Below are 27,390 nucleotides of genomic sequence, written 5' to 3' on the forward strand. Positions count from 1 at the left end.
GGGAGCGGCGGCGGCGCGCGGGGCTGCACGGGGCGGCCGGGGCTGGGGGGGGGGCGGTGGCGGCAGCAGCGCCGGGCCGGGGTGCGTGCGGCCCCTCAGTGGGGGCGGGCGGGGGAGAAGTGGGGCCGGCGGCCGGAGCAGGAAACGCCGCGGGCGGCGGTGAGGCCTTGAGCGGAGCGGAGCGGAGCGGCGCGGGACACCCGCCGGTGAGTGCGGCCGGGCGGGGATCCGCTGAGTCACCTGCCCCGTTGCCGCCGTTCCCCTCCCCGGCTCCGGCGCCTCGGGACGGCGCCTGGGCCGCGCTGCCCCCGCGCCGCGGGGCGAGCGGCGCCCGGCCCCTCAGGGCCCCGCGGGCTGTGTGGGGGTGCGGGTCCCGGCGGCCACGCGCCCCGGCCGTGCCCGCAGACCGATAGTCCGTGTGCCCGAGCCGCCGGAGCGCGGGGTAGGGCCGGCCGCGCTGCCGGAGCCGCTCGGACCCTTCAGCCAGAGCCGCCTGGCTGGGCCGGGGGAAGGCGCAGGGTTGGGAGGGGACAGGCGCTGCTGGGGAGCGCGGCTCTACTTTGCTGTGCCCGAGTGCTGAACTGACTTAGGCTGGAAAGAAAATGCACCCTCTAGAAAAGGTACGTCTTGAAATCTGATGGGTTGGTTTTGTTTTAATTAGCTCCGCGGTCAAAGGCTTTGAAGTAACCATGGATAAAAGAGGAGGTGCAGCAACAGAAACTGAAAATGGCGATGCTTTCCTGGAGCTGAACAGAATTACAACTAAATACCCACATCGTTACACAAAGGTTAGCTCACTCTCCTTTCGGCTCTGAGTTGTGCGTGGAAGTCTCATTCACAGGAGTAGAGTGGGAGGTGGAGGCTCCTGTGAGGGGCAAACAGTGAGGTGAAAGCTGAAAAGCCTTTGCCTGGATTAGGATTTACAAAGTGCTATCAAATGAGCAGCTTGTTAAATGTGATGCAGTTGTGCAATCTTGTCCTCGATATGCTTTTGATTCCCACCACCTTATTTTAATATCTGAGCACCCCACAGCATGTACTGAAAGATTATTGTAGAGACTGAAGTATGTTGTTCTACCAGCTTTCTCAAGTACTTAGTAGTTCTGTTTTCAGCAGTGTTCTTTTGAGAAGTTGACCAAAAATATTTTCTTGCAGTAGATGTCATTTGCTAGGAAGGTGTAGCACACTAGATCTTATCAGGATCTCTCATATGTTTACTGGGTACCTGTTGTAACCTTAGAATTGCTCATATTTGATTGCTGGAAGCCTAAACAGTAGTAACTCTAATCAATGCTTAGTGTTCTAACATTAACACAGATGCTTCTGTTTAACTGTGATGCCTAAATATATGTATGAGGGGAAGAAGAAGAGCCAAGTAACTTGCAAATAAAAAAAGATTGTTCCAGTACTTAAGTGAGCTTGATGTGCTGTAGGGTTTAGGATTCAAATTTTATTTGGGGTTTTGGTACCACTGCTGAAAAATGCCTTTGGGAAGTGTCTGTAATGGTGGTTGATTTTCCCATGGCTGCAAGCTGTGGGAACAGGTGGTCATTGCTTTGTGGAAAGCTGTTAAGATACTTTGCAGCAAATGGCCTGAAGTGTGGAACAGGAGAGATAGTTTATTGTTGCTGACTGTGTTATCTTTCTTGAGGAATTCGGAGCTGTTGGCTTTTTAGCAGGTTGTTTTTTAAAGGAAAAAGAAGTTATCATTGTGGCTATGTTCTGTTGAGATAGTAGAGCTCTAGCTCATTTTAAGTAGATATCAACAATAAACCACCTACTTCAGAATTGGCAGAACTTCTTGGGAATAGTACAGCTTTCTAAATCTCTCTAACTTCTGAGAAAAGATTTGCCCTTAACTTTTGAGGATGCAAGGTGTACTGTTATTCAGACCTAGTTAGTCAGTTAACTGCTAAGTGAAAGAGAGGAGCTGTTTTTAAAGTTCCCCTGCTGAAAAAGTGGTCTCTATTCTCTTTCAGTCTTGCCTAAGTCCTCTTGTGTAGTAGCTGAATTCAGCTTCAATTTCTGCTCTGCTTTTTAGGACAACGTTCAGCCCATGCTGGTGGTGACTGTTGACTGAAAGCAGTGCCTTTGTAGCTTCAGCTTTGTTAGTTAAGTACCTATGGTTTCTGACCAGGATAAAGTTGCAGAACTAGTGCCAGAAGGTGCCTAGTCTTGTTTATCAGTTGGTTTCCAAGGAGCCTAAATCAAGAAATACCAGAAATCAGTCGGTGTTAAAATACTTTACATCATATGGTTTCTCTGTGTGTTACAGCTCAAATATTTTAAGGTGGTGAGGTAATCAACATTGTAGGGCATTTTCATGTGTTGCAGTTTCCTACTAATCAGGGATTGAGGGAACAGTGTTTTGGGGTATGTGCTGCTGATAGAAAGAAGAGTGATTTCCTTTAATGGTTTATATTCATTTATACCACTAGGAAAACATCTGGCTCATTCTTTAAGCTGTCTGCTTAAAACTGTATGATAACAGCTAAGCACACTTTTCCCCTTAGCCTGCTTAGAATGTATGTGAATTAAACATAAAACCCCACAGGTGGAAGTGCCAGCATTTATCTACTCTGTAGGAGGAGTGCTCTACAGTTTAAGCTGTGTCTTTTCTGGTTCTCGGGAAGCTGTTCCCCCAAGGGTGCACAGCTAGTGAGTGAAAGGCAAGAAACAATTCAAATTTTCCTCACTTGAGTGGAAGAATTGTGATAGGATGTGAATGAGAGCCTGTGGACTCCCTCTCGTGGCCAGCAAAACAACCCAGTCCCAGTGTGGTGATGGACAGGGCTGTTAATACTTGTAGTATCTGCATCAGGCTCTGATAGTATTACAGCACTGATGCTCCTCACAGATTGAGGTTTATTTTGGGAAGCTGTGGGCAGGGAGGCTGGGCTCCCTTTAAGGGCACTCTTTTTGCTGAGGTCTAATACAGGGTGATGCCTGGAGTGGGGGGAATGTTAAGGTTTTGTCCAGCTACCAAATTGCCACCCAGAGCAAGTGTCAAACTCACATAGTTAATGAACTGATTTTAATCATGTGGGGAAAATGATGTAAGAGTTCTGAAGGATATTGCATTTTTGGGGGGAAAGGGTCAAGAGATTTCATTCAGTTTGGCTGATGTATAGTGTCTGCTGTTAGGATTTCTTTATCCTTCCAGCTGCCCAATGATCCCTGCACAGTTCTGAATCAATTCAGTACAGTTGGGACTGGGGCAGGTTGAAGAAAGGGGATCTTGGGAGAATCAGTAAGTGTAACTAGAAATGTGCATCTTAACTGCAGCAGAGTTAATGTTGATTTAAAGTGCTGATGGGCACACCATTAATCATGCTTTCTGAATGTAGCAAACTGCAGTGAGACTGCACTGGTTGAGTGACTACTTAGGATGTACAGTGGTAAGCTGAGGGCTGTTCAAAGCTGATAAAGTGGGAAAAGAAATTATTCAGTATTGATTTGGTATTGGGTGAAATGGGTAATTGTATAGCACATATCATAGTATCTTGGAGTTGGTGATGGTCAGAAATGTGAAGCTTGACTAGAATTCCCAGATCTACACCAGTAATTGAAATTGTGCTAATACTTTTTTTACCTGCTGAACCTTATATAGCATTAACCACAGCAATTTTGATTCCTTCTTGAGGACTCACTAGCTCTGGTGTCCATGATGCCTGTGTTGCTTTTAAGCTGAACTGTCCAGGGAAGTGAATACATAAACATTTATGGTGTGAGCAGCCTTGGAGCGTTCACAAGAAACTGAACCTGGCCTAGTAAGGCTTAGTGCTTTGAATAAGTGTTTGGTCAGTGGCCACTGGTAGAACAACTGAAATATAAACTTTCAGTGCTGTATTTCACATGATAGGAAACAACGTACTGGGAAACCTGGGCTGTCAAATTAAAACACTAAATTGGACAGGCAGTCTGGAATAGATGGTTTGAGTCACTTAAATCTTGTCTGGGTGTGAATCAAAACTCATGTCTTGATTTTTTTTTTTTTTTTTTCCCTAGGAGGAACTGCTGGATATTAAAGAGCGTCCCTACTCTAAAAAAAGACCTTCTTGTCTTTCTGAAAAATACGACAGGTATTTTCTTGATTATACAAAGGCTAGATACATTTTTTTCAAAGTAAAAGCTTAAATTGCAAAAAACACCTAGCTAAGAAGTGCTCTTATGTTGATGGGAGGTATATGTGCCATAAAGTTCAGACTGCTGCAGAGTCCAGTTTTCAGAAGTACTAATCTGCTAGGAAGGGCTCAATGTTGTGGCCAAGGATTTTGTTCTTTGAACAGAGATTATTTTCTGCTGGATCTCATAACTTCACACAACACAAGTCTTAGAGACTTGCAGGAAGAAGTACCAAGAACATGGATGGGTGTGTGGCACAGACTGGGTCAGGCTGTAACAAGCTGCATTGTTTAGTGGATTACTCTCCCATGTTGTCACTGTACCTCACTAAAAAGTGGAGGTGAGTGTTCTTGGCTAGTGTTTGTGAGTTTGCTAGTGTTTGTAAGCAGCAGTTTTTTAGTATTCAGATGAATTTATTGTGGAAATTGTGGAAGGATGAGATTGAGGTAAAATTACCCAAATGCTTGAGAGCAGCACCATGTGATCTACTTGAACTGTTTTTCAGTGTACCAGGCAAGCTTCAACAATAACTAGTCTTTTAAAATCTGATACTGGGTATTGTACTTCCTTGCTGTTACAGAAGAGATCCAAATACTATGTGTGAAGTAATAAACCATAGTACAGCAGATTTAAAAGTTGGGTATGAAGGATAATTCACTTGTACTGGTCACTAACCAGTGAATTCTAGGTTTCCAGCAGCAGCATTATGAAGCATTTATTAGACTATAAGGTAGCAAACAATCCTGCAATTTTATTTTCCTAGTGATGGTGTCTGGGATCCAGAGAAGTGGCATGCATCTTTATATCCAACTTCAGGGAGAACTTCACCAGTGGAAAGCTTTAAAAAAGATTTGGATTCAGATCGGACTTCTCTTATGCGTAGATTAGTAGGTGAGTGTGTTCTACAGCACATTGCTCAAAACTGAACCTGGGCTGTTGGCAAAAGCTTTCTGTTGGTATAACACAAAGGAGACCAAACAAAGTCTGAAAATTGTTTGGCTGCACAGGACAAGTGTCAAAGAAATCTTGGTTGTTCCAACTAGACTGTGGTGGGTTTTCTGGTGACTGTTACCTAAGAACAAACCTGTGCAACAGTCAGTTATATGCTCCTATTCTTGCCATGTAATAATGAATACACATGTAAAATGCAAGCGCTGGGACAATTTCCCTGCAACTCAAAGCTGAGCACTTAGAAGGCCTATAGTGGGAAAGCAGGTACTTTTAGGAGACCACAGTAGTTCCTCAGTACCCAGCTGTAAATTTTTTGTTTGCACTTCTGTGGTCTCAGCTAGATCAGCTTCACAGAAATAAATCATGAGCATTTTCCTTTAAAAACCTTGGGATAGCAGCAAGGCTATGGAGCAGAGGGGTGCTATACACACAACTCTCTTGTCTTTAATACGTTAAATTATTGCTTTATGTGTGGTCTTTGACTTGCAGATCCAAGAGAGCGAGTGAAAGAAGATGACTTGGATGTAGTCCTGAGTCCCCAGAGGCGAAGCTTTGGGGGTGGCTGTCACGTGACTGCATCCGTCAGCTCCCGTCGGGCAGGGAGCCCCCTGGAGAAGGACAGCGACGGCGTCCGTGTCATCGGCGGCCGCAGGATCGGCAGCGGCAGGATCATCTCCTCCAGGAACTTCGACAAGGACCATCGGGGCGGGGACTCCAGGGACGCCAGAGACCGGGATCGGGACAGGGACTACAAGGATAAACGCTTCAGGGTTGGTTCCTGTTTTGCCTCACTGCGTGTTAAATCGGGGGCTTGGACACCTGGGCACTAAAGGCACCTGGGGCAGGCGAGCTGCATGCAGCAGCAAGTGTTCTGTGCAAGGAGGCCCTTTATTAGGGTGTGAAGGGGGAACACTTGGTGTTTCAAAACTTAGTAGCATTCCTTCAGAGAGCTCACAGGGACGTATGTAATGCTGTTTATCAGACAAACCCTGCCCGTGGCTGACTTTTACTAGCACAACGTTCAAAAGTCTAATAGTTCATTTGTAGTTCTTGACCTAGCAGTTGTCAGCAAGCATAACCTCAGCAAATGGGAGCTTTCCATGCTTTCAGGCTTTTTTTTAATGCTTTTTTTAAAAAAAAGGAACTGCTAACTCTCAGGCTGCAAAACTGAGTTTATGGAAGCGCTTGCAGATCAATAGCTTTTGGTGTAATGAAGCAGAAATTCAGCTGCGAAGCTTTAAATTTAAAAGCTTACAGAGCATACAGGGAGGCTGCATACACCTGTAAAAATACCCAGAACTGGTGTGAAAGGTGAAAACTGGGGAAGAATCTTAGGAAGCAGTATTTTATTAAGGCTAATATTTTTAATATCTGCCTTCAGAGGGAATTTGGTGACAGCAAACGTGTCTTTGGGGAGCGAAGAAGGAATGATTCCTACACTGAAGAGGAACCTGAGTGGTTCTCTGCTGGGCCTACAAGTCAGTCTGAAACCATTGAGCTGACAGGCTTTGATGATAAAATTCTGGAGGAAGATCACAAAGGGAGAAAACGTACGAGGCGACGCACAGCCTCGCTGAAAGAAGGTAAGGGCAAATCTCACAGGAGCTCTGCTCTCCTGCTAGTGGGGCAGGTTGCTGGGTGTGGAGGTGACTGTTGCAGACCCAGACAGGTGTAAATGAAAACCTTTATTTAAGCTTGCATAGCTTTTGGTCATCCTGAAGCACAGGATGTAAAGCCTGTAATGGTATTAGTAATCTGGAAGATCAATTAGGTGATAAACTACCTTTTTTTTTTTCCCAAAGAGAGGTGAGATTGAGAGGCTGGGAAAAAAACCTTGTATGGATGCTGAATGATATCAGAAGTTGATAGGTTATTTTAAAGGTCTTGTTTATTTCTAAATCCTGCTGGGTGATAAAGGGTCTGTTTAAATTAAGCTAATGCTCTGAGGTACTTGAAATAGTTTTTTTCCTTATGGTAATACTAACATTAGGAACACTGATCTGTGCATACATCTTCCAGTAACATAGCTTTAAACTGAATTAGGAAACTTGAATTTGTGTGCAGTCATTAGATGATTACAAAAAACCAAGTTGCAGTATGGCAAGAGAGATGACCTTTTAATGATAGAAATTCTGCAGGTGGACAACATAACTGGATTGTAGTGCAGTTCCAAGCACAGGAGTTTGTAGCCATGTCACAAGTTTTTTGCAGTGCCCTGTGCAAGCTTGCTGAAAAGTCTTTAAAGTGAGAAGTGCCTTGCTCCTGGTGAAGGAGGAGAAAGCAGTATTTGTCATATGTTGACTATTAAGAACCCATGTCAAGAAGGCAGGAGCTGCCAAAGGATTCTTGATGGAAAACCAGCAGCAGCTGTTGACTTTCTGCAACAGCTGTATGTGCTTGGTGTGGCATAACAGCCCAGACTGATGAGGATGCATTTGTTTGTGCCCAGTTCAATGGCAATTCTTATTTTTTTGAGCTAGACAGTCTTACCAGACTAGAAGTGTGTGCTAGGAGTTGTAGTGGGTGCTGTTTTCTCTTGCAGGAGCCAGTGCAGTATAACTGATGAGGTATCAGATGGAGGCTGGGTTTTTTTGGGCCTGTGCTTCTAATCCCTGGGCAAGTGCATTGGCTGTCAGGCACTGTTCCCACAGGAAATAGTGAAATTCAGTGATTCAGCAGTCACTTGCTTTTCTTTTTAAGGCATAGAATGCAATGGTGGAGTGGCAGAAGAGGATGAAGTGCAAGCTGTCCTTGCCAATGAAACTCCAGCAGATCAAGAAGTTCCTAGGGAAGCTGTTTTACAAGAACCAGCTCCAGGAGAGTTTGACTTCAATGAGTTCTTTAACTTGGATAAAAGTGTTCCTGGCCTGGCTTCAGTGAGTTTTCTGGGGTTTAAGACTGGGAATATTCATGAGAAGCATTTTTGCTGCAGCTGCATTCTGTGAAAGCTAAAACTTCTTGCTTTGTGGAAGTTCCTTTATGAAGTGTGTAAGTGTAAGATGAATTTGCAGAGATTTACCCTTGGAGTGTTAGGATGTTTCTACCAAGGTGTTATCCCTGGGACTGGCTCCATCTCCAAAGTGTTTGAGGCAGACTAGCTGACCATTTTTCCTCTCTTTTGGTCATTACTTGAAAGCTCAAAATTGACATTCTGAATGGATCTTCTTTGGAATTATCAAAGATAGGTTCAGAGAAGATGCACTGTACAAATTTAGTCTAGCTGAAGACAGCCTTTTCTATCTAAGTCTGGGAAATGCAGCAAGCAGATCTCCTGTGCAGATCTCCTGCTCATTTCTTTGCAGGCAGTGAGCTTGGAGACACTAGTGCCTCAAAGGATGTATGTCTGAAAGGGTTTGAATCTTTATTACTTGAACCTTTAAGAGGTTAATTAATGTTTAGAACTGTTACTCCTGTGTTGGATAAACACAGCCTACCAATTCTGTCAAAAGTCAAAAATTGTGTTCTGACTGCAAACAAACAGACCTGACATGGTTTAGAAACGTTGAGGTTTAAAAACAAATGGACTTCTGACCTAATCTTTAATGTGGACAAGCTGCTTGCATTAGAAAAGAGTCATTATATGGTGCCAGTGATTTGACAAATACGTGGAGGAGAGTTCATTCTCCTTATGCAAGTTGCAAATGGTGTCTTTAGACTTGATAATCTGATTTTCAGCATATGTGCAAGGTGGTGACTCCTTTTGAAAGCAGGGATTTCCCAAGTGAAAAAACCTGCTGATTGAGCAGATGGGCAGATGTTATAAGCTGTCATAAATGTGAGTTTCTTTGTACTGGTGATATGTCTGTGGCAAGTGCTATCATAGGTTTGTACATTTATTGTCTTAATTCTTCTAATATATTAGAATCAAGCAATCAAAACCAAATGGAGCAATACTATTTTTTTTCTCTGTTGTTAATAGTGTTGAGTGCTCCTTGTTTGATAAAAAAATTAATTTCTCTGGGAGGAAGAAGCTGCTCTTCCTTTTGTGTAAAAGAAAACATGCTGCCTGAAACTGTGTCCGTGCCTATTGAGCCAGGCTTTAACTGGGTACTGTCTTGCAGGATGGGAGAAGCTTTAGTTTGAGTTATATTTTTATAATGCACTATTTTTGAAATACTTGGGGTTCTTTTGACACTTCCTCTTTAAAATGGTGTAGTTCATGGCCTTTGGTTAAAGCTCTGACTGTGCTTTTTCAGTTACAGTTTTACTGTGAGTAAATATTTGCTGTCAGTTCGGGATGTATGCTGGGTTATGTTAACTGTCTGCAGGAAAAAAGCACATCAAAGCTTTGAAACTCTGGGAGCAGCATCTAGTTGTCTGTAGCAGAAGAATCTTGCTTGCACAGTAAAGCTTCTCAGAAATGTTGCTGATCTTGCTTATGTTAAGATTGTTTCTTTTTTCCCTCCCTTAGATGATAGAGGATGTGCTGGGGGAAGGTTCAGTGTCTGCCAGCAGGTTCAGCAGGTGGTTTTCTAATCCCAGTCGTTCTGGAAGTCGGTCAAGCAGCTTGAGATCTACCCCTCATGAGGAACTGGAGAGGCTAGCAGGTAAGGCTGCAGGACAATGCAGGGTCAGGTAGCCTCCTTCCACATTCTTTCTTACTCATTCAATAAGAAGATGGCAGATAAGGCTTTAGGACAGTGAATTCTCCCACAGTTTAAGCACTTGGCATTCTTTTGGAAGCTCTTAGAATAAGCAGCTGTAAGTTCTTTTTTAATAAATGTTCTTGTCAGTGCTTCCTGATGACTTTCCAGCTGATCTTGGGCAAGGGGTGTGAGGCATAACTTTGCAGTGACATGCTGAAGTTGGTTGCCAGTGTGTGTTCATCTTGAGCCATTGGTTTGGTAAACTGATGTCGCAGTGCTCCTGGTTTTGCTGTTTCAGGTCTAGAGCAAGCCATTCTCTCCCCTGGCCAGAACTCTGGAAACTACTTTGCTCCCATTCCATTGGAAGACCACTCTGAAAACAAAGTGGACATCCTAGAAATGCTACAGAAAGCCAAAGTGGACTTAAAACCTCTTCTCTCAAGTCTTTCAGCCAACAAGGAAAAGCTTAGAGAGAGCAGTAAGTGCCTCTTCAGCTATTGTCAAGTTCTTGTGATGCAGTATTTCCCAGCAAGAGGCTTGGTATTCTGGAAACCTCAACTGCCCAAATCTAGGAGTAGGCAGTGTTATAGGTTTACTTGCAGCACTGAAAACTCAGTATTCAGCAGCTCTCAATGGTGTCAATATCATCACTGACTCTTTTCATCCTAATCGTAGGATGACATCACTTTATCAGACTGCTTTAGTGGCCAGAAACAACTATAAGATGATGCAAGTCTTGATCTGAGTTTCCAGCTTTGTGTATGGCATTTGCAGTTTTTTCATACTGGTGACTGGTAATGTCAGCTCTGAAACTGTGGCATTTAAACTCTGGCTTTACCAAAACCAGCAGTGTCAGTCATCCTTGACAGTGTCTGTGATGGATCACATTGGTCCATTAAGTGTCAGTATCTAAGAAGTTGCACAGTGCCTTGAGAATGGGATTTTTTAATTTTTTTTTTTTCAAGGGTGCCTCCAGCGTAGGGATTTGCATGTCTGGGCCCATAGCATGCATGGAGTGTACAAAATGCATGTGTTCTGTGAAATCTTGAGGTCTCATTCCAGATTGGTTTCTCTTTGGCAAGCAGCATGTATTGCCGTGTAAACTGGACTGAAGAAAAAGTGATTAGTGTGAGGCAGCTAGGAAGGAAAGCATCTAAGCACTGCAAATATTCTTAAGCATCCAGTCTAGGAGTAGGAAGTGTTGGCTAACATGTGGAGAGCTTCCCTAATTTCACTTTAAAAAGACTTGTAGTCCTATTTCTGTTCTGCTTAGTCTGACTTTCCTACTAAAAACTTTTTCAACTTTGATTCTCACAAACCAAGGATGAAGGAACAAAAATCTGTGGGGAAGCTTCCATTTACTCAAAAGTACCTGATGTGGGGCTCTGCATTCCCACAAAATGCTGTACAGCTCTTCAAGTGTTGTGGAGTTTTCAGATCAGTTCCTCTCCACCAGCGTCGTATTTACTCATGTTCTGTGCTGCATGTCTGCATCATTGTTTCTTTTCTCCACCTCCTTGCCCAAATTTCTAGTAAATCTTATTTCTTTGGTCCAATATCTGCAACCCATGGCATGCTTCTGTCTCTTCTTCCTTTTCTTTTAAGGTGTCATGCCTTGTGATGTGTGTCAGCTGGTCCATAAAGCATGTTTAGCCTTGATGTCAGCACCAGTAGGTGTTTATATATGTGTATATAAATGCATATACTGAAAAAAGTACTGCTAAGAGCACTGTACCTTGTGCTGGTTATGCCAGTGAAATCTTTCTATAAGAGGCTTTAATTTCTGAGCAAAAAATCTGCTTCAAACACTGAGCTTGAGTGTGTAACTGAGTCTCTAAAGTATGTAGATTTTCCAGGTTTGTATTCTTTCTGCTTATGATAACTTCAGAAATTTGGCACAGCTTGCACTGTGGCTGTGAAACCATCTGGTCTCCTGGAGTATAAAATAAATGAAACTTTCCTAATTGAGAAAAGAAACCAACTCAATTGTCACATGAATATTCTCTGTTAAATGCAGCAAAGTTGTAAAATGTAGTAACAATATTTCTTGCAGGATAAATGAAAGAGAGTGAGAATTTTGTAGCTGAAGCCTAAACAGGTTCTTGTGGAGTCTTACATGGCAGTAGTTGTGCATGTCACTTCTCTGAATTTGGATATATTAGAATGTCAGTTGGAACCCAGATCAGTCATGGTTTGACAGTTAATATCAGTATCAAAAAATAAGTTTGTATCAAAAAATAAGGTTTTGGCTGTTCCTAGTTTTCACACAACTTCTATTCAACACCTGCACAAGAATTATTAGCTCACTTGAGAGCAGAACAGTGGTTGACCAGTATTTCTCTTGTATTTCTCAGCACATTCAGGGGTTGTACTTTCAGTGGAGGAAGTTGAAGCTGGGCTCAAAGGTCTGAAAGTGGATCAGGAGGGGAAAATTGCCACTCCCTTTATGGCTGAGCAAATGGAAGAAGCCCTGAATGTCAGTGGCTCCAGACAGATGAAGAAGGATGGGGATATGACAGCGTTTAACAAACTGGTCAGCAGCATGAAGGCAAGCGGGACTCTGCCTTCCCAGCCCAAAGTCAATGTAAGTGCAGCCAGTGCCTCTGGTGACCTGTGTGTACAGGGGGTCACAGCCAACCCCTGCCTGAAGCCCAGATGTTTTTAGTGACCTTTGTTTGGTAGAGGTATGCCAGTGAACAATCTGTTATTTTGCACTTGACTTTTAACAGCACTTGTGCTAGGATGAAACTGAAGTGAATCCTTGTTAGCTGGAAGATTAATATTAAACAACAGATGATAGTAAGGTTTACACTGCAAGGAATTGTAGGATGATATTTCATCCTGCCACTAACTGCCTAAGCAGTATGCTTGACCCAGAAGCTGTCAGTAAATATTTCTGGCACCAGAAGATACTTCTAACAACCAAGTAGGTTTAAAGCACGTGGTTTTCCTGCCAAACTATGCCCAAGGACTTTTAGACTCCTTCCACTTCACTAGAAGATGGTGAAGAATGTGAATTTGCCCTGTGAAGAAATTGCAGATTGATTTCAGACTTAAATCAATACTTTTGCTTCTGGGTGTCTCTCTACATTAATGTGCAATTTTGATGCACAGAGGAATATCTTAAATAATTTCTTTAATGTATAAACTTTTTTAGTTTGTACATATTTTTAGTTAACCAATAGCTCAGTAGTCCATCTCTGGTTTACACAGTTACATAAATTCATATATTTGATCCATACTTGAATGAGGCACAGTGAAATACCTGTATGCAGTCTAGTACAGGCATTTTTCTTAGGGGAAATCTGTGAGCCAGCTCAGCCCTTAACTTTCTGAAATTTTATTTGGCTGTTGCATAAACTACTGTTCCAACACAACAGATGAAATTATTTCTGTCACTGAAACAAATATAGATAATCTCTTAATGAGCTTGGTTGTATTTGTGTCTAATTTACAGTGTTTTCATTTTCTTAGCAGAGCCTTGAAAGCCACTTAATGTCACCTCCAGAGATGTCAGGCCAGCCTCTGTCAAAGAATATTCTGCAGGTATTCTTACTGGGGGGAGGGAAATACTTAAAAGCATATCCCCAATGAGAAGACAAAATTTATTTGAAAATAAGGCATGTAAAGCCTTATGGGATCAACAGTCAGACAAGATGCTATAAAGAAAGAGCCAGGGACTAGATCAGTTTACCTAAAAATTTGTCTTGTCATGTTATTTCCTGTAATTACAGCTTGAAAATTAAAATCTGCTGTGTGCCTAATTCTGGGCACACCAGGATTGGTGTATCTGGTTGCACAAGTCCCCCTTGTCTCTAAGTTGCTATAAATAGGGCAGTCTGTGGTGTAGTAAAATGAGCTAATTTGTGTCAATTTGCCATATTTTGAATGTTCTTTCTTTAATTATGCTTAGGAGCTTCTTGGTCCACCCATTACCAGACCTGCTTCATCAAATGTCTTGAGTGGCCTGATAGGGGGTTTGGAGCCTGCAGCCTCCCTGCTGACACAGAGAGCCCCCTCTCCCCCCATCCCACCAGTGTTCCCAGCACGAGCTGCTTCTGCAGATTACCTGCGCCACAGAATATCCTCACCCATCGGTGAGACTGCTTGCAAAGGGGGCTTTTATTACTTGGGGCTTTTTGAAGACTGCTTTACAGAACTATAAAAACTTCCTGGCACTTGGTGGGCAACTAGGGCAGTGTCTGCCTTGGGCAACTAGGGCAGTGTCTGCCTTTGAGTGCTAAGTGCCCTTTCACTTACCAGTCTCTGCTGTTAAATTCATCACCCAGACCTCACAGTGAGTTCTGGTGAGGAATAGTGTGCTCAGCTACTGTGTAAAAATAACTTCCAAGGAGTACTTGGCCATTTGCACTACAAAACACTACCAGGAGCCTCTTGTAGCTCTCCAGCTCTGTGACATGGAAGAGATGTAGCTCTATGTAGATTTAAGGGGTGAGCTGAGAGTCTTCACAAGGAATCCTTAATTCATGTAGCATTATTTTACTTTGGGATATGTATTCTATGTATTGAAAGAAACTGTTAGTACTTTTAAATACGACTGTTTTATATTCTTTAGGTTTTGGACAAGGTTCTCAGCAATTGCTTGGTGATCCATTTCCAGGTGTAAGGAAGCCCATGAGCCCAGTTGCACAGGTTAGATGACATGCTTTTTGTTTAATGTATTTGCACGTCTTTGTCTTCTGTGGTCTAGAGCTAACTTGTGGAAACACTTAGTTGTTGCACCCAGATGTTTGTGCTTTGTTAAGCTTACTCTTAGTAAACTTAACAAAGCAAAGTCTAGTTTAGTACAGTCTCAAAACCTCATTGCAGTTTGGCCCATCTTAGAGTACCTGAAGTACAAAATTTTTTGAAACTTCTATTGCCTGTTAATAAAACAGAGACTGTTGGTGGGCAGATGTTGGTAGCTATAGCAATCAGTCTTCAATATCTTAAAAAAACCCAGCCAAATACAGGCTTTGACTTGTGTGCTTTTTATCCAACTCTACCTCAGATGAGTCCCCTGGAGATCCAGCAAGCTGCATTAGAGGGACTGGCACTCCCACATGACTTGGCCATACATGCAGCAAACTTCTACCAGCATGGCTTTGGTAAACCACAAATGGACAAAAGCAGAGATGGCTACAGAAACAGGTGAGCACCTGACTGCAAAATGTAAGGGGTATGCTATTAACTGATTTTTAATGTGGGTATTGTAGATATTAGCACTAGTCACTCAGGATTGCATTGGTTCTTGGCAGTGCTGCCTTTGATGCTGTGCCAAGAGCAGAGCTGCTTCTGACTCCCTGTCCCTTCACAGGCAGCAGCGAATGACTAAATCCCCTGCACCAGGACACAGAGGGAATGCATCTTCTCCAGCCCCTGCAGCATCCATTACGAGCATGGTCAGTACCTGATGTGCAGTGGTGGTAGGGAGAACTGTCAAAGTGTCTGCAGTTACCAGATTACAGCAGTGGTAGTCAGTGGGAGAAAGGGAGGCCATCAAGTTAATCACATTCCTGTTTTATCTGTGGCCACGTGATAAAGGAATGAGTTTTCCTTCGTGCTTAACTGAATGTCTGCACCTTGGAAAAGAGCCTTTTCTGATCACTGTCTTATCTAAAACTGAAGAAATATCATTAATGTTACCTTGACTTCATGTTCTGAAACCAAATGAAGGTGATTATGAAAAACCAAGCCATCATATTTTGGTGCTTTAATTTAAAGAAGACCAGTGCTGAAAGCCATGAGATGCTTTAGAGAACACTGGTGTTTGGGTATGAAGTGTTTGACCTAAGTGTGTGTGGGTTGAAATAATGCCTAGGAGCTTCAGGGTCACTTTGAAAATTAGTAAATTCTCAAAGCCAGACTGTTGCCTCTCTGCCTTCAGTACTGTGTAGAATGCAGTTTTCATCTAAATTTTCCAATTAATCAGTCAAGTACTTGCAGCTCAGGACTGACACAGACCATCACCTGCCAAATGAAACAAGTGATACAGGTTTATATTCCAAATGAGTGACTTCCACAGGTGCCATGGAACTCTGAATGGGGGAGACCCAAATGAAGCAATAGTTCTCTGCAGATCATCAGCCCTGAGCTAATGCAGATGAAGCAGCTCTATAGGAATTCCTATGGAGTTGCTCTTCTGAACCAATAGCAAAGAGGAAACAGCTGTAACTTACACTACAGCTCAGCTATTTTGTTTCAAGTCTGTTAAGGTACATTTAACTGAGAACAGCTGCAGATTTTGATACTGGGCTTGCAAAAAAGCTAAAGAGAAATGCTTAAACTATAGAATAAAGCTATGAAATGAGGTGAAGTAAAATCATGGGTGCACAGCAGCTGATTCAAACAAGCTTTAAAGGGAAAGGATGTGCTAGAATTGGTGTCCTCCCACAGCTGAGATGTTGTGGCCTGGATAATGAGCACTGGGTGAGGTGAGCTTCTTACTGTGTTCTCTGCAGCTGTCTCCTTCCTTCACACCTACCTCGGTGATTCGCAAGATGTACGAGAGCAAAGAGAAAAGCAAAGAGGATCCAGTTTCTGGGAAAATGAAAATCAGTGATGTTAAAGATGAAAATCAGAGACCAAATGAAGGTATTCTAATGGCTTTAAAACACCACAGACTAAAGGGATTTGGAATAGACTCAGATTGTCTCAGCACAAAATACACCCAGGCTACCTTTAGACATTCCTGATCCGTGGAGATGAGGTGGGAGCCTATGGGAGGAGGGGCCAAACCTATGGAGGGGATACTCTTCCAGTAGTGATGGGCCTTAATCTCCATTTCCTATCAATTTCTGAGCAACACTAAGAGGGCTGAACCATAATTGTTTGCAACTTTTCTTGATGAACAGCACAGTGACAATAATGCTTCCATAGCTCTCTACACTAATAATTGAATACTTAGTTGTCTTGAGACAACTGAACAGTCAAAGCTGAGGCCAGTTAAGCTCTTAAGTGTAGCACATCAGGGAAGCATTTTGTCACCCAAACTGATGTAAGAGGCCGTTAAAAGGAAATGCTCAACACCAGTTGCCTGACTCAGACTGACGTGGCCAATGGCTGTGGCATTGTGCTTCAGCACTGGTGGCCACAGAGGCAGCTTGCAGTTTGTGGTAGCAGTCCAGCTGAAATACCTCCACTGTAGTACTTGATGCCAGGGTATTTCAGGCCTTGTCTAACTCATCTGGATGGTCTGTGGAAGTAGCTTCTGGAGGTGCTTTAGTGTTCCAAATCTTGCTAAGCAGATGTCAGATGTAGAAGGCTGCTGTTAACCCCTAAAGACAGCTAAACTGAAAAACCACCTTTGGCCAGACTTCTGGCACAGCTTATAATCTTGTCTAGGGAGGATCTCTTGTATCTCCTATCACCTTTGGCACTAACTCATCCATGCTGCCATTTCAAAATTCCTAGGAAGGAAAAATAAGAATTAAAAGTGGAGTTACTTCTGATTCTAAACTAATTTAAGCTTCCTGTACAGGCATTCCTGTGGAACGTATTCCTTGTCATTACTCTTTTTGAAATAATTTGGCCAGAAGCATCCAGAAAAAAGATGCTTACTATTAAATATATATGACTACAGTTCAGCTAGTTCTGGAACCTGTGAAATCCAGTCATTAATCTTTAATTTTCATTAGGTGCAATCTCTAGCTGTGGACTGTAATAGCTGTATTCAATTTTAGCTACAGATAACCTACTGTCTAGTTCTGTGGAGAATGCAGATCAAGGAACTTTGCCCACCTTAGGTACCAAACTACCTGCACTGCAACGCTCTGCATGTTCCACACCTCTTACCCAAGCAAATCGTTGCACCAAAGAGCAAGACTACAGGCCCAAATCAGCTGGTAGGAAGACTCCTACAATGGCCTCCCCAGTACCAGGAGGCCCTTTCCTTCGTCCTGTTCATCAAGTACCCCTTGTTCCCCATGTACCACTTGTACGACCTGCTCATCAACTGCACCCAGGATTGGTCCAGAGAATGATGGCACAGGGGGTCCATCCACAACATCTTCCTCTGCTGCAAGCAGGTAATCCATACTTTTTTTCCTGTTCATGCATGTTGTCTTTGAGACTGTGTTAGGAGCAGCACAAACTGATATTAGTGGTAGTCTTTATTGTATCAGAACTTACCTTTAAAATCAGACAATAAATTCCAGCCCATCTAAATACATATGTTTTGTTTTGCATGAAGTTCCTTATGCTTATCATGTAAGAAGTTTTCATGCTCATGTTCAACAGGTATGCTTCCTCCTGGAGTGGACCTGTCTCACTTGCAGGGAATATCTGCTCCCATCCTTGGCCAGCCTTTTTATCCGCTACCAACAGCAAGCCATCACATCTTAAATCCACGCTCGGGGACGCCTTTGCAGCTCGCCATGATGCAACAGCAGCTACAACGATCAGGTAGGCTAGAACAGACAGCAGGAGTGTGAGTTCTAGAAGGCTCCTTTCTGGGGTGTTGAGTGCACTGTGCTAGCAGGAAGCTACTTTAATTTAGTTATTCATGATCACTAGCTTTGTGTGGGGCTCTAGTGGTTTGGGCCAATGCAAACTGTTATGCCAGAACAAAGTCCAAGTGTTTGGTTTCAGAACATGTGTTGCTACTGACAGATCTGACTCTTGCAGCATGTGTGCAGGCTTTCAGCCTTCTTGGGCCACGGGCCACCCACCTTCTCCAGGGAAATGCTATTTGATCCTGGTCTTCCCTTCAAACCCGTCTGTGTCCGGAACTGGCAGTGTCAGGCCATTTATGGGAGTACTAATGAAAATAAACACGTGGTACCTGGACTTCCTGGGGCTCATAGAATGAATAAAAGCCACATTCAGCTCACATGCCTTATCAGGTGATAGCTCAAGGGCAAATCTGTGCTGGGTATTACTCCACCTCTAATAGCTTTACATTTCACAGGCTCTGGAGCACAGGGATCACCTGCTGGTGCACAAACAACCCCTCAAAATGTGCTGCCTCGGACTGGATTATCTCATGGGCACACACAGCTTGACCATCGCCCCAGCCAGAGAAGTGGCTCTCCCATTGGCCTTGCAAAATGGTTTGGTTCAGATGTCTTGCAGCAGCCTCTTCCATCCATGCCATCCAAAGTCATCAGTGTAGATGAACTGGAATTCCGGCAGTGAACAGTGACCACTGGGTGGAACACTTGCAATTCTTTAGACTGGATGGGAATGTCCATAGTCAGGACTTCACTTCTGTTTGGTTTTTTGGGGCTTTTATTTTTAGCACTCCTGTGCAGAATTTCCTTTTGAGAGACTAAAGCACATGGCACCTGTCCTGGTCTCATGTCTGCATCAAGACTAAAGGATCCATTATGGCTTGGATAGTGAAGCCTGAAGAAATTTAGATGCACGACAAAGCCAGTTTAATCCTGGAAGTGTCTATTTTTTTTGTTTGTTTGTTTTTGTAAGATATGTGAATGAAGTGCTGATATTCTCTAGTGTAGAGGTAGCAGCTATGGATTCCTTCTGCAGAAAACTACATGTATAGACCCTTCTGTACAGACTTGTGTATAAACAATCTTTTGTACATACACACCTAGAATAGCCTTTTTGAATCTATACAGCTGTACATAAGAGTAGCTGAGAACAGTTGAGCTTTAGTTGTGCCTATGGTTTGGACCTTTCTCCATTGTACGTGTGGGACTTTCTTTAAGATTAAAGTTGCATATCCTAAGTGTGAGTGAACAGGATGAAGTTGCTTTGCCTTTTCTTGCTCCTCATCTCCTCTAGGTCTCCCTCTCACGTTTTTCTGTCACGTACTGTGCACTCAGTGTAGCTAAAGTGTCAAAGTAAAAGCCCACATCTTGCTGTCTATGTAACAAAGGTCTGATTCCCTGTGACTCTTGCCACCAAATGAGAGAATTGTTTAGTCTTCGAAAGCCTTGAGGATGGGACCTGGTGCAGTCATGATAAAGCCAGATCTTCAGTCTGTAGGTACCTACTGGTTGTTGCTCTTTCAAGAGGGCTGGTGCTGGTCCTTATTTAGCTGCAGTATTTTCCTTGTTTTAATCTTTCAAGCCAGTTACTAAAGGTCATCAAAATGGAGCCTTGGAATCCTCACCCTTCAACTCCTCAGTGATAGCTGTGGATATTCTGTACTGCCTTCAGTGCCGTTCATAGAAGGGAGTCCCAAGAACTGTCCTCAATCTAGTGTGCATCTGGTGATGCCATTACTGTGAAACTTGCCTTTGGAGTCTCGTTCTTTGGCTTGAAAGGGGGAGGATGGGGTAGTTTTGTGATCTTACTGTGTATATTTGGTTTTAAAATACTATGTTCCTTTTAAGCCTGTTTCACTTCCCTGAACAGTTAAATGTTCTCTTCCATCCTTGTGCATGGTTCCTCACTTCACTCCCTCACTTGTGTTGACTCTAGTACTGCTGTCATGTCCTATCTAGCTTAGGCCATTGTGCTCTTTTAAGAGGTGAAAGTAAAACCAGAACTCTCACAGACTTGCTCTTTCTTAGGTCTCACTGAAAGCAAAACCAGCAGCAGGAAAAAAAAAATCACTTGTCTGTATTTTATAACCCTTGCCAGTGTGCTGTGGTGGGTTTGTTTCAGTCCAGCAGAGACAGTGTTGTATGGAAATAGCAAGCTGCAATCTCCAACGTGGAAGCTGTTGGAGGTCACTCATTCTTCCAGTGGTTGTTCCCAAAACAATCCCTGTAAAACATGCAATCACCAGCTTGTCCTTGTAAGATTGTTTTCATACTTTTTTAACTTGACACTTTCCCAGTAACATTCTGTAAATAAAGTTGATTCTACCAGCTCTCTGTATCAATTGCTCTTGTACTAAATTATGTCAGAATATTGATTTATTTTTAGCACTGTTCTTGTTGGGTAAGATGGAACCAGGATTTGAGATGCAGAAAACTTCAATTAGTCCAAGGGTGGGGAGGATCAGTCTGCCTTGACAAGAGTGACTAGCCTCACTGATGACCCAGGATGGAACTGCTGCATTGAAATGTCACAGCTAAATGTGAGGAAGGAGGCTCAGTCTATTATAAGTTGTAAAACTTACCAGCTCTAAAAAAAGTGTGAATGTGAGGAAACAGCAGTGAAACCCAGTATGAGCAACAGCCTCATCTTCTGCCCCTTCCACTCAAGCTCATAAACCAAGCACCTCTGCAGCAGTTCACCCCACTTCTGCAGGGATCTAGAAACAGTACAGGAGGAAATGCTTGGAGTAGAAGCAAGGCTTGGATGTTCCTTACCAGGCTGAAGAGCAGCCACTGTTCCAAGGATTTAGTGCTTGAGTGGGTGTCTCTAATCACTTGGTCTTCTTTAATGTATAATAACAGGAGGGGGAGTGTTTTTTATGCTTCTAAATAAACACCCCTATAATTAAACACCCCTACTTCCTTTTTGTAGGAGGGCAAATGCTAGAGGCTTTGATAAGCACGCTTGATGTTAGTTAAAAGCTTCTTTATTTATCTCTGTTAAGCAACAGAACCACTCTGAGCAATATGCTTCTCTTGGACACCTGACTTCTTTATCTAGGCAGGAAATTCTTTTAAGAAAACTTAGAAGCCTTCAGTGATACAAGCACCTAGCTCATTTCCACTAGTCTAAACAACTGAAAAAGCAACTGCTCCTGAGCAGAACTGACCAGCTTCTCCACAACTGCAGGACTATTAATAGCCTTGAAATATTCCAAGAGGAACACTTTCCGATAAAGGCAGCTGGAACTCTGTCCTCTAGCATTGTTTCATAAGATGTGATTCTCTAGCCTCTGCTTTTCATGTTTTGTTCTTGGAACAAACTAATTCCTGATGCGTGAACTTTTTCCTGATTTGGAAAGACATGTACATGCAGCAGAACTTTATCCCAGCAATCAAAGCTTCTTGTAAGATTTTGTCCTTGTGAAAGTCATTTAACCAGAGTTTCTTATCTGCACCTTCTGCTGGAACAAGGCCCTGCAGTGTAAGTTGGCCAAAACCATCACTTTCAGCATGCAGCAAGGTGCTATAATAAAAGGCCATTTCTAAATAAAAACTGGGAGGGGGCAGGGAGGGGTTGTCACAATTAATGACAGATTTCAGGCACAGCAACAAACCACGTAAGAATAACTTTATTTCTTCACAATCTGAATAACATCCTCATCTTCAAGAGTATGGTCTTTACCAACTTTTTGAGGGTTGTGTTTAACAGATGAACCCCAGACCAGTGCACTGAAAGAAGAAAAATCAAATTTAAAAGGCTTAGAAGTATGATATGCAGGCAGAACAGCAGCTATTTCTGTCACACAGCTAATACAGAAAGCAATGCTTCAGAGCTATTTTTATTCTCCTACAAGTACCTGGCTGAGTGGTTGGTGTGAACCAGGACTAGAAACAGATCAAACAAAGCCTGAATTTGTCCTGAGTACCCAAGTGCACGGGACAATGGCTTGCAATGCTGTGTCTAGTGCTACTTTTAAACAGCAACATCAATTTGTCTCCACAGAGGACATTCATGTAGCAAAAAGCATGAGAACATCAAATACAGCACCTGAAGTACTAAGTTTGATTATCATTGGCAGATTTATTCCATTTAACATAAAAAGTCCTGGTATTCCCTTCTAGTTTAGAAGAGGATGAAATAATATATCTGAAGTCAAGTTATTTTCTATTCTATATATTCTTTTACAATAATACTTACTATTTGAAGTCTTTTATGAGATTTTTGTGGATCTTCATGCAAAAATCTTCCACTGTGGTCTTGCAGTAAGGTAGTACCACAGGAGAGGTGTAGTCTGGGAGCTGCCCTTTAGGTTTTGTGTAGCTGAAACACAGAGGGAACCATCAGCCAATACCAAAACTTTCTTTTTCAAACCCATCATGATATTTCATCAGTGATTTGCACTGTCACCCCCAGCATGTGGGCCAAGTCCCACTGCTCCAGTGGTGACAATGGATACACTGCAAAACCTTTGGTGGGCCTAAGCTGAAGTGCACCCAGCCAGCCACTGGCTGCAGTGGGTTCTCCCTTGTAACTGCAAAAGTTTCTCACTTGTGAGCTTTCTAAAGGTGCTTTTTAAAAAGCCAAATGGCAAGAGTTGCTGGAAAAGAATATCTTTAGTATTATGGTTGTAACTTGCCTTTTTTTTTTTTCTGTGAAAACCTCAACATGTATTAGAAAAGGCACCTGCTGAAGTCTATAGCATAGATACCTAGACCATAGACACAAGGGATTGTGAAATGCCTTTTCACAATACATTATATATTATTACAAGAATATAGATATAAATTTAAAAGACAACAATCACTGTATTATGAGTATTAATAAATTCATTCATAAGTTCATCCAAAAATACCTAAGAATTAGGAGGTAAACCTGGAATAACTTGTAGTAAAAATATTTTAAATTCTAGATTAGGAACTAAGTTCTGTCAAGAGAGCTGCATCCATGGCAGACTGAAGAGATGATTACATCTGGAATTACTGTTACCAGGAAGTTTGACTAAAGTTCCATGTTTTCAGGAATTTTTTTAAGATGTGCTTTGGTGTTGGTTTCACAAGGTTCTCCTTTAATTACCCGACAAATTCAAATCAGCACTTGTGGCTATCACACAACACCTAAGATGAGCACAATTTCTGGGTTACAAAGCAAACACCAGTTGGTAGAAAAGCAATGTAAAATATTCCTCATCCATTCCTGAGACCTTTTTCAGTCTCAGCCATGCACTTAACTCCACAGAAAGCAGCAATTTTGACTCACATTCGGACTAGTTTCAAGTAGTCCCAGATTTTCTCCAGCAGATCATCAAAGTTCCAGCGATGATGAGCAGATATCGGTACACAGTGGGGTACTTTGTAAATGATATCTAGTTCTTCAATGGAAATTTGGTCAATTTTATTTAGGACATAAATGCATGGGATGTAAACCCTGCAAAGAGAAAGAAATTGTTAGAGCAACCTGACAGCAGCACGCTGCTACCTTCACTGCAAAGCGAAGGTAGCATTTTGTTTTTAAAAAGCTTATCTCTGTGTTGATGCCACATTGCTGGCTCAGCTTGTGTGGGAAGCAAACCCAAAAGACAATTCTTTTCTCTGTAATCCAGACTGCAGGAGTGCCACAGCCTGGGAGCCAGCAGTACCTGTTCCCTTCCACGACGTCAATCAGGTCATCGGCAGTGGCGTCGCTGCGCAGGGTGACATCAGCGTTGTGGATTTTGTACTCTGCTAGGATGCTCTTCACTGTCTCAGCATCCAGCTCACTCTGAGGACACTGAGCAGACACAGACATGGTGTTAACAAACAAGAGAGCTAACAGCCAATTCAGTACTACAGTTAACAGTGCTGTCACCTAGCAACCACTGCATATACATTACTAGAAAGAATAGCTGCATTTTAAGTTATTGGACATGACTGATTTCACCATAGCTGGTCTGAAGGGAGGGAAAAACAGACCTAAATCCCAACAGCTTCATTTATACCAATGCCCCACTGAGAGCTGCAAGCAGACATTTCAGAAGCAGTGCTTCCTTTCACTTTGGAACCAGATGCAACACAAACCCAAGTATCTTCTAGTTCAGAGCCCAGACAACTACACTTTAAGTATTAGAGTGCAGAGTTCTGACTTTTGCTATCTCTGGCTATTTCTATGCTTTTAAAGATTCAGGTAAATGGGTTGTAAGGCCAGAAACCCTGAGCAATCTTCTCAGGAAGAACATTGTAGCCACCAAGTAAGAGGCAGTTTTTGCATGCTCTCCTCTAGATCTCAAACTTGTTATGTGTGGAAAGCAACCAAGGCTCTGTGTGGAGGGCAAGGAAGTGGTCAGGCTCCAGGACAGGTGTGGATAAAGGATACTTTCCCTTAAGGAAAGTAACTGACTGCAGCACTGTACAGCAGTTCAGCTCCTAAAGAAGTCACACACAGCACAGCATGGTCCCAGACACACCATCAACTACAAATGCCTCTTTCTTCAAGCAATTTGTTTTTAATTCTGGTTACAGAAAAGTTCCAACTTACTGTGGCTGTAAGGTTAATGCCTCCTTTATCCTTTTTTTTAAAGCCAATATTGGGGGGCTTACTATTCAGACGAATTCCAAATCCCTCCAGTTCATTCTCAATAATTTTCTTGTGGCCAAGGGGTTTCAGCACATCCAGAACAATCAGAATGAGATTACAGGTTCGAGCCACTAAGAACCAGAAAAAAAGTCACATCTCAAAAAGCATGCTCACACAATCTGAGACAAAACAACACATATGGCTTGTGGACTGATGACACTACAAAACCCCTGAAAGCCTGGTTATTTTTTAAAGCATACTGGTTATTTTTAAATACCAGTGTAGGACTGAAGTTTATTGTGCTGGCCAAGCATCACTGATGGACAGATCTGTACATGCTGTAAGAATGACAGAGCAGGAAAAATTCTTCCTGTCTCAATTCAGACACCAGACTGAGGACAATTAACTTGGTGAGGAAATAAAACCAGCAGCCTTGTTTAGCATGGGATCATTAATCCCTGCAAAACAAGCAATGTACTTACACTGAAGTGTCAATGCAGAGCACAAACCCAGCAAGTGCACAAAGCCAGAACTGAAAACAACAATATGAAAGCAGCTACTGCTTCTCAGCAGACAGCTCAAGTCCAGCAAACAATCCAGCTTTTAAAAGACATCAGAAAAGTGAGTGAACCCTCCATTCTCCTGCACTGTGTTAAATGAACCAGTGACTGGCTGCTGTCTGCAGCTCTACCACACTCACCTGCAATGACCTGCCGACCTCTGCCTTTACCATCTTTGGCCCCTTCAATAATTCCTGGCAGATCAAGCAGCTGTTTGTTCACAGGGAGGAAAGTATCACATGTGAAAAGTATTCTTCATTAAATCAATCCTACTTTTACCCTTCTAAACCAGCTGATTCTACTGCAAATCTGAACAGAGTATGACAAGACTGGTTCCCATCTGATTGTTTTAGCTTGTGTTATCCCAGATTGTTTTATCTTGTATTATCCCATGTGCCATATTGGTCCAGTGGAACAGATTGTCTCATAGGGAATAATCAGAACTACCACAGGAACTTCTTCCCAGAGCAAAGTAAAAAGCAGGGGAAAATCCATACCTCAGGGAAACATTTCCAAGGTATTCTCAAGCACTTTTACACATCACTTCTAACCTGCTGATGTCAGGCCAGACCACTCGACCCTAAAGGCACAGCATCTGTATAGTCCATCCTACCCTCAGAGACACAAGATCTCACCTGGATCTTTGCTCCTTTGTACCTAATGACTCCAGGCACAGTAGTCAGTGTAGTGAATTCATAGGCTGCCACTTCAGAGTACACACCAGCAAGATTACTTAGAAGAGTGGATTTCCCCACTGATGGAAAACCCACAAACCCAATGCGGGCATCACCTGTCTTTGCAACATCAAAACCTGCAAATAAGGAGTAGAAATATTGGTCAAATTATTGTCATTTTCTATCTTCTAATATTCTGGACAGCAGACACACTATTATTTTCAATACTGCCTGAGCAAAAGCCAAGTAAGCTTTCCTAGAGGAAGGATGAGGGTGGGAAATAGATTGTTCACAATCTTTATTGCCTTGCACCACTTTGTGACACTCCATGACACGTACCTGTCTAATAAAATCTTGGCTGCAAAGCTTCACAGCGGACTGTGTTTGACTTCAGCGTAAGTGGAGCATTCCCTTTAAGCACTGCAGCTTAGGAAATTGACACCTTTATATATAAAAGCAGGTGGCTGCTGCAAAGGTGCTTTTTCATGTAAAAACCTTAAGATTTCTGCAAAGATTGTATGAGCCAAAATACAAAAGCACTTTCATCTACACTTCAGGAACTGCTCAAGCCCACAGCCCTAGGAAGGGACGCAAATCCTGGTGAGAGGTCCTGTACCCGGTAGGACAAGAGAAAGCAAGGACGGAACAGGTTGCCCAGAGAAGCTGTGGCTGCCACATCCCTGCAAGTGTGCAAGGCCACGTTAAATAGGGCTCCGAGCAACCTGACCTAGTGGAAGGTGTCCCCCCCATGACGGGGGTAGAACGAAATGATCTTTAAGGTTCTTTCCAACCCAAACCCCTCTGTAATTCTATGCCTGTTTAGCAGATAACCTGACACGATTTGTGCGGACAAGAGCCCCCCATTAGATCGACTTCCGTCCCACCTCCCGCACTCGGGCAGCTCCTGTACAGACCACGCACCTTCCCCGGGGCCGCCGCCGCCGCCTCCCTTGGGGGTGATGAGCTCCCGGCGCAGCTTGGCCAGACGGGCCTTCAGCAGCCCCAGGTGGTGGGCGGTGGCCTTGTTCTTCTGCGTCCGGGCCATCTGCAAGGGCACAGGACCGAGGGCTCACACCGGGAGGGCCCTGCCGCCCTCGGCCCCTGCGCGACGCCCGGCGACAGGGCCCCGCCACCCCTCCCCGGCCCGAGCCCCGCGTCCGCCCCGTTCGGCGCTCCGCGCCCGGCCCGTCCCGCGGGAGGCGGAGGGCGGCGGTGCGGTACCTCCGCCTCAATCTCCGCGATCTTGGCCAGGGTGCCGCTCATGGTGCCGTCGGGCCCGGCCCGCCCGGCCGCCCCTCAGCGCCGCCGCTCCTCGCGCACCGCTCGGGGCCGCGCACGCGCCTGGCGACCTCTCGCGAGAGACGGCGGGCGAGAAAGGGCGCGCGGCGCGCGCCGCCGGCTTCGCGCGCTGCCCTGAGGGGAGACGGCGCAGCGCCCCCTGGGCCGTGTGCAGAGCGCGCGCCGCCTCACAGAAAGAGCGGGCAACGCTGT

At 43.6% G+C, this 27,390-nt stretch overlaps 2 protein-coding genes across 6 annotated transcripts; one reads left to right on the plus strand and one right to left on the minus strand.

The window, feature by feature from the left end:
- The first annotated feature begins 127 nt into the window (after positions 1-127).
- Positions 128-20,422, plus strand: EIF4ENIF1 (eukaryotic translation initiation factor 4E nuclear import factor 1). 5 transcript variants are annotated; one of them, XM_084217298.1, is made up of 19 exons: positions 128-206; positions 662-788; positions 4,009-4,082; positions 4,889-5,016; positions 5,566-5,846; positions 6,458-6,659; positions 7,777-7,952; positions 9,488-9,623; positions 9,961-10,140; positions 12,017-12,246; positions 13,137-13,208; positions 13,576-13,759; positions 14,239-14,315; positions 14,674-14,813; positions 14,980-15,064; positions 16,124-16,256; positions 17,345-17,689; positions 17,901-18,065; positions 18,571-20,422. In XM_084217298.1, the coding sequence occupies exons 2-19, from the start codon at positions 690-692 to the stop codon at positions 18,795-18,797; spliced, it is 2,934 nt and encodes a 977-aa protein (XP_084073424.1). In that variant the 5' UTR covers positions 128-206; positions 662-689; the 3' UTR covers positions 18,798-20,422. The 5 variants fall into 5 exon arrangements, with proteins under 5 accessions (XP_084073424.1, XP_084073426.1, XP_084073428.1 ...); XM_084217300.1 differs by having other exon boundaries at positions 17,408-17,689; XM_084217302.1 differs by having other exon boundaries at positions 17,627-17,689.
- A 1,306-nt stretch (positions 20,423-21,728) lies between these two features.
- On the minus strand, positions 21,729-27,255 carry DRG1 (developmentally regulated GTP binding protein 1). The gene is made up of 9 exons (XM_084217127.1): positions 27,121-27,255; positions 26,821-26,944; positions 25,861-26,036; positions 25,366-25,435; positions 24,627-24,796; positions 23,752-23,882; positions 23,373-23,540; positions 22,314-22,436; positions 21,729-21,844 (listed from the first exon to the last, which is right to left on the minus strand). The coding sequence occupies exons 1-9, from the start codon at positions 27,160-27,162 to the stop codon at positions 21,745-21,747; spliced, it is 1,104 nt and encodes a 367-aa protein (XP_084073253.1). The 5' UTR covers positions 27,163-27,255; the 3' UTR covers positions 21,729-21,744.
- Between the last annotated feature and the right edge of the window lie 135 nt (positions 27,256-27,390).

Source organism: Fringilla coelebs, assembly GCF_963513975.1.
Source record: "Fringilla coelebs genome assembly, chromosome: 17".
NCBI lineage: Eukaryota > Metazoa > Chordata > Aves > Passeriformes > Fringillidae > Fringilla > Fringilla coelebs.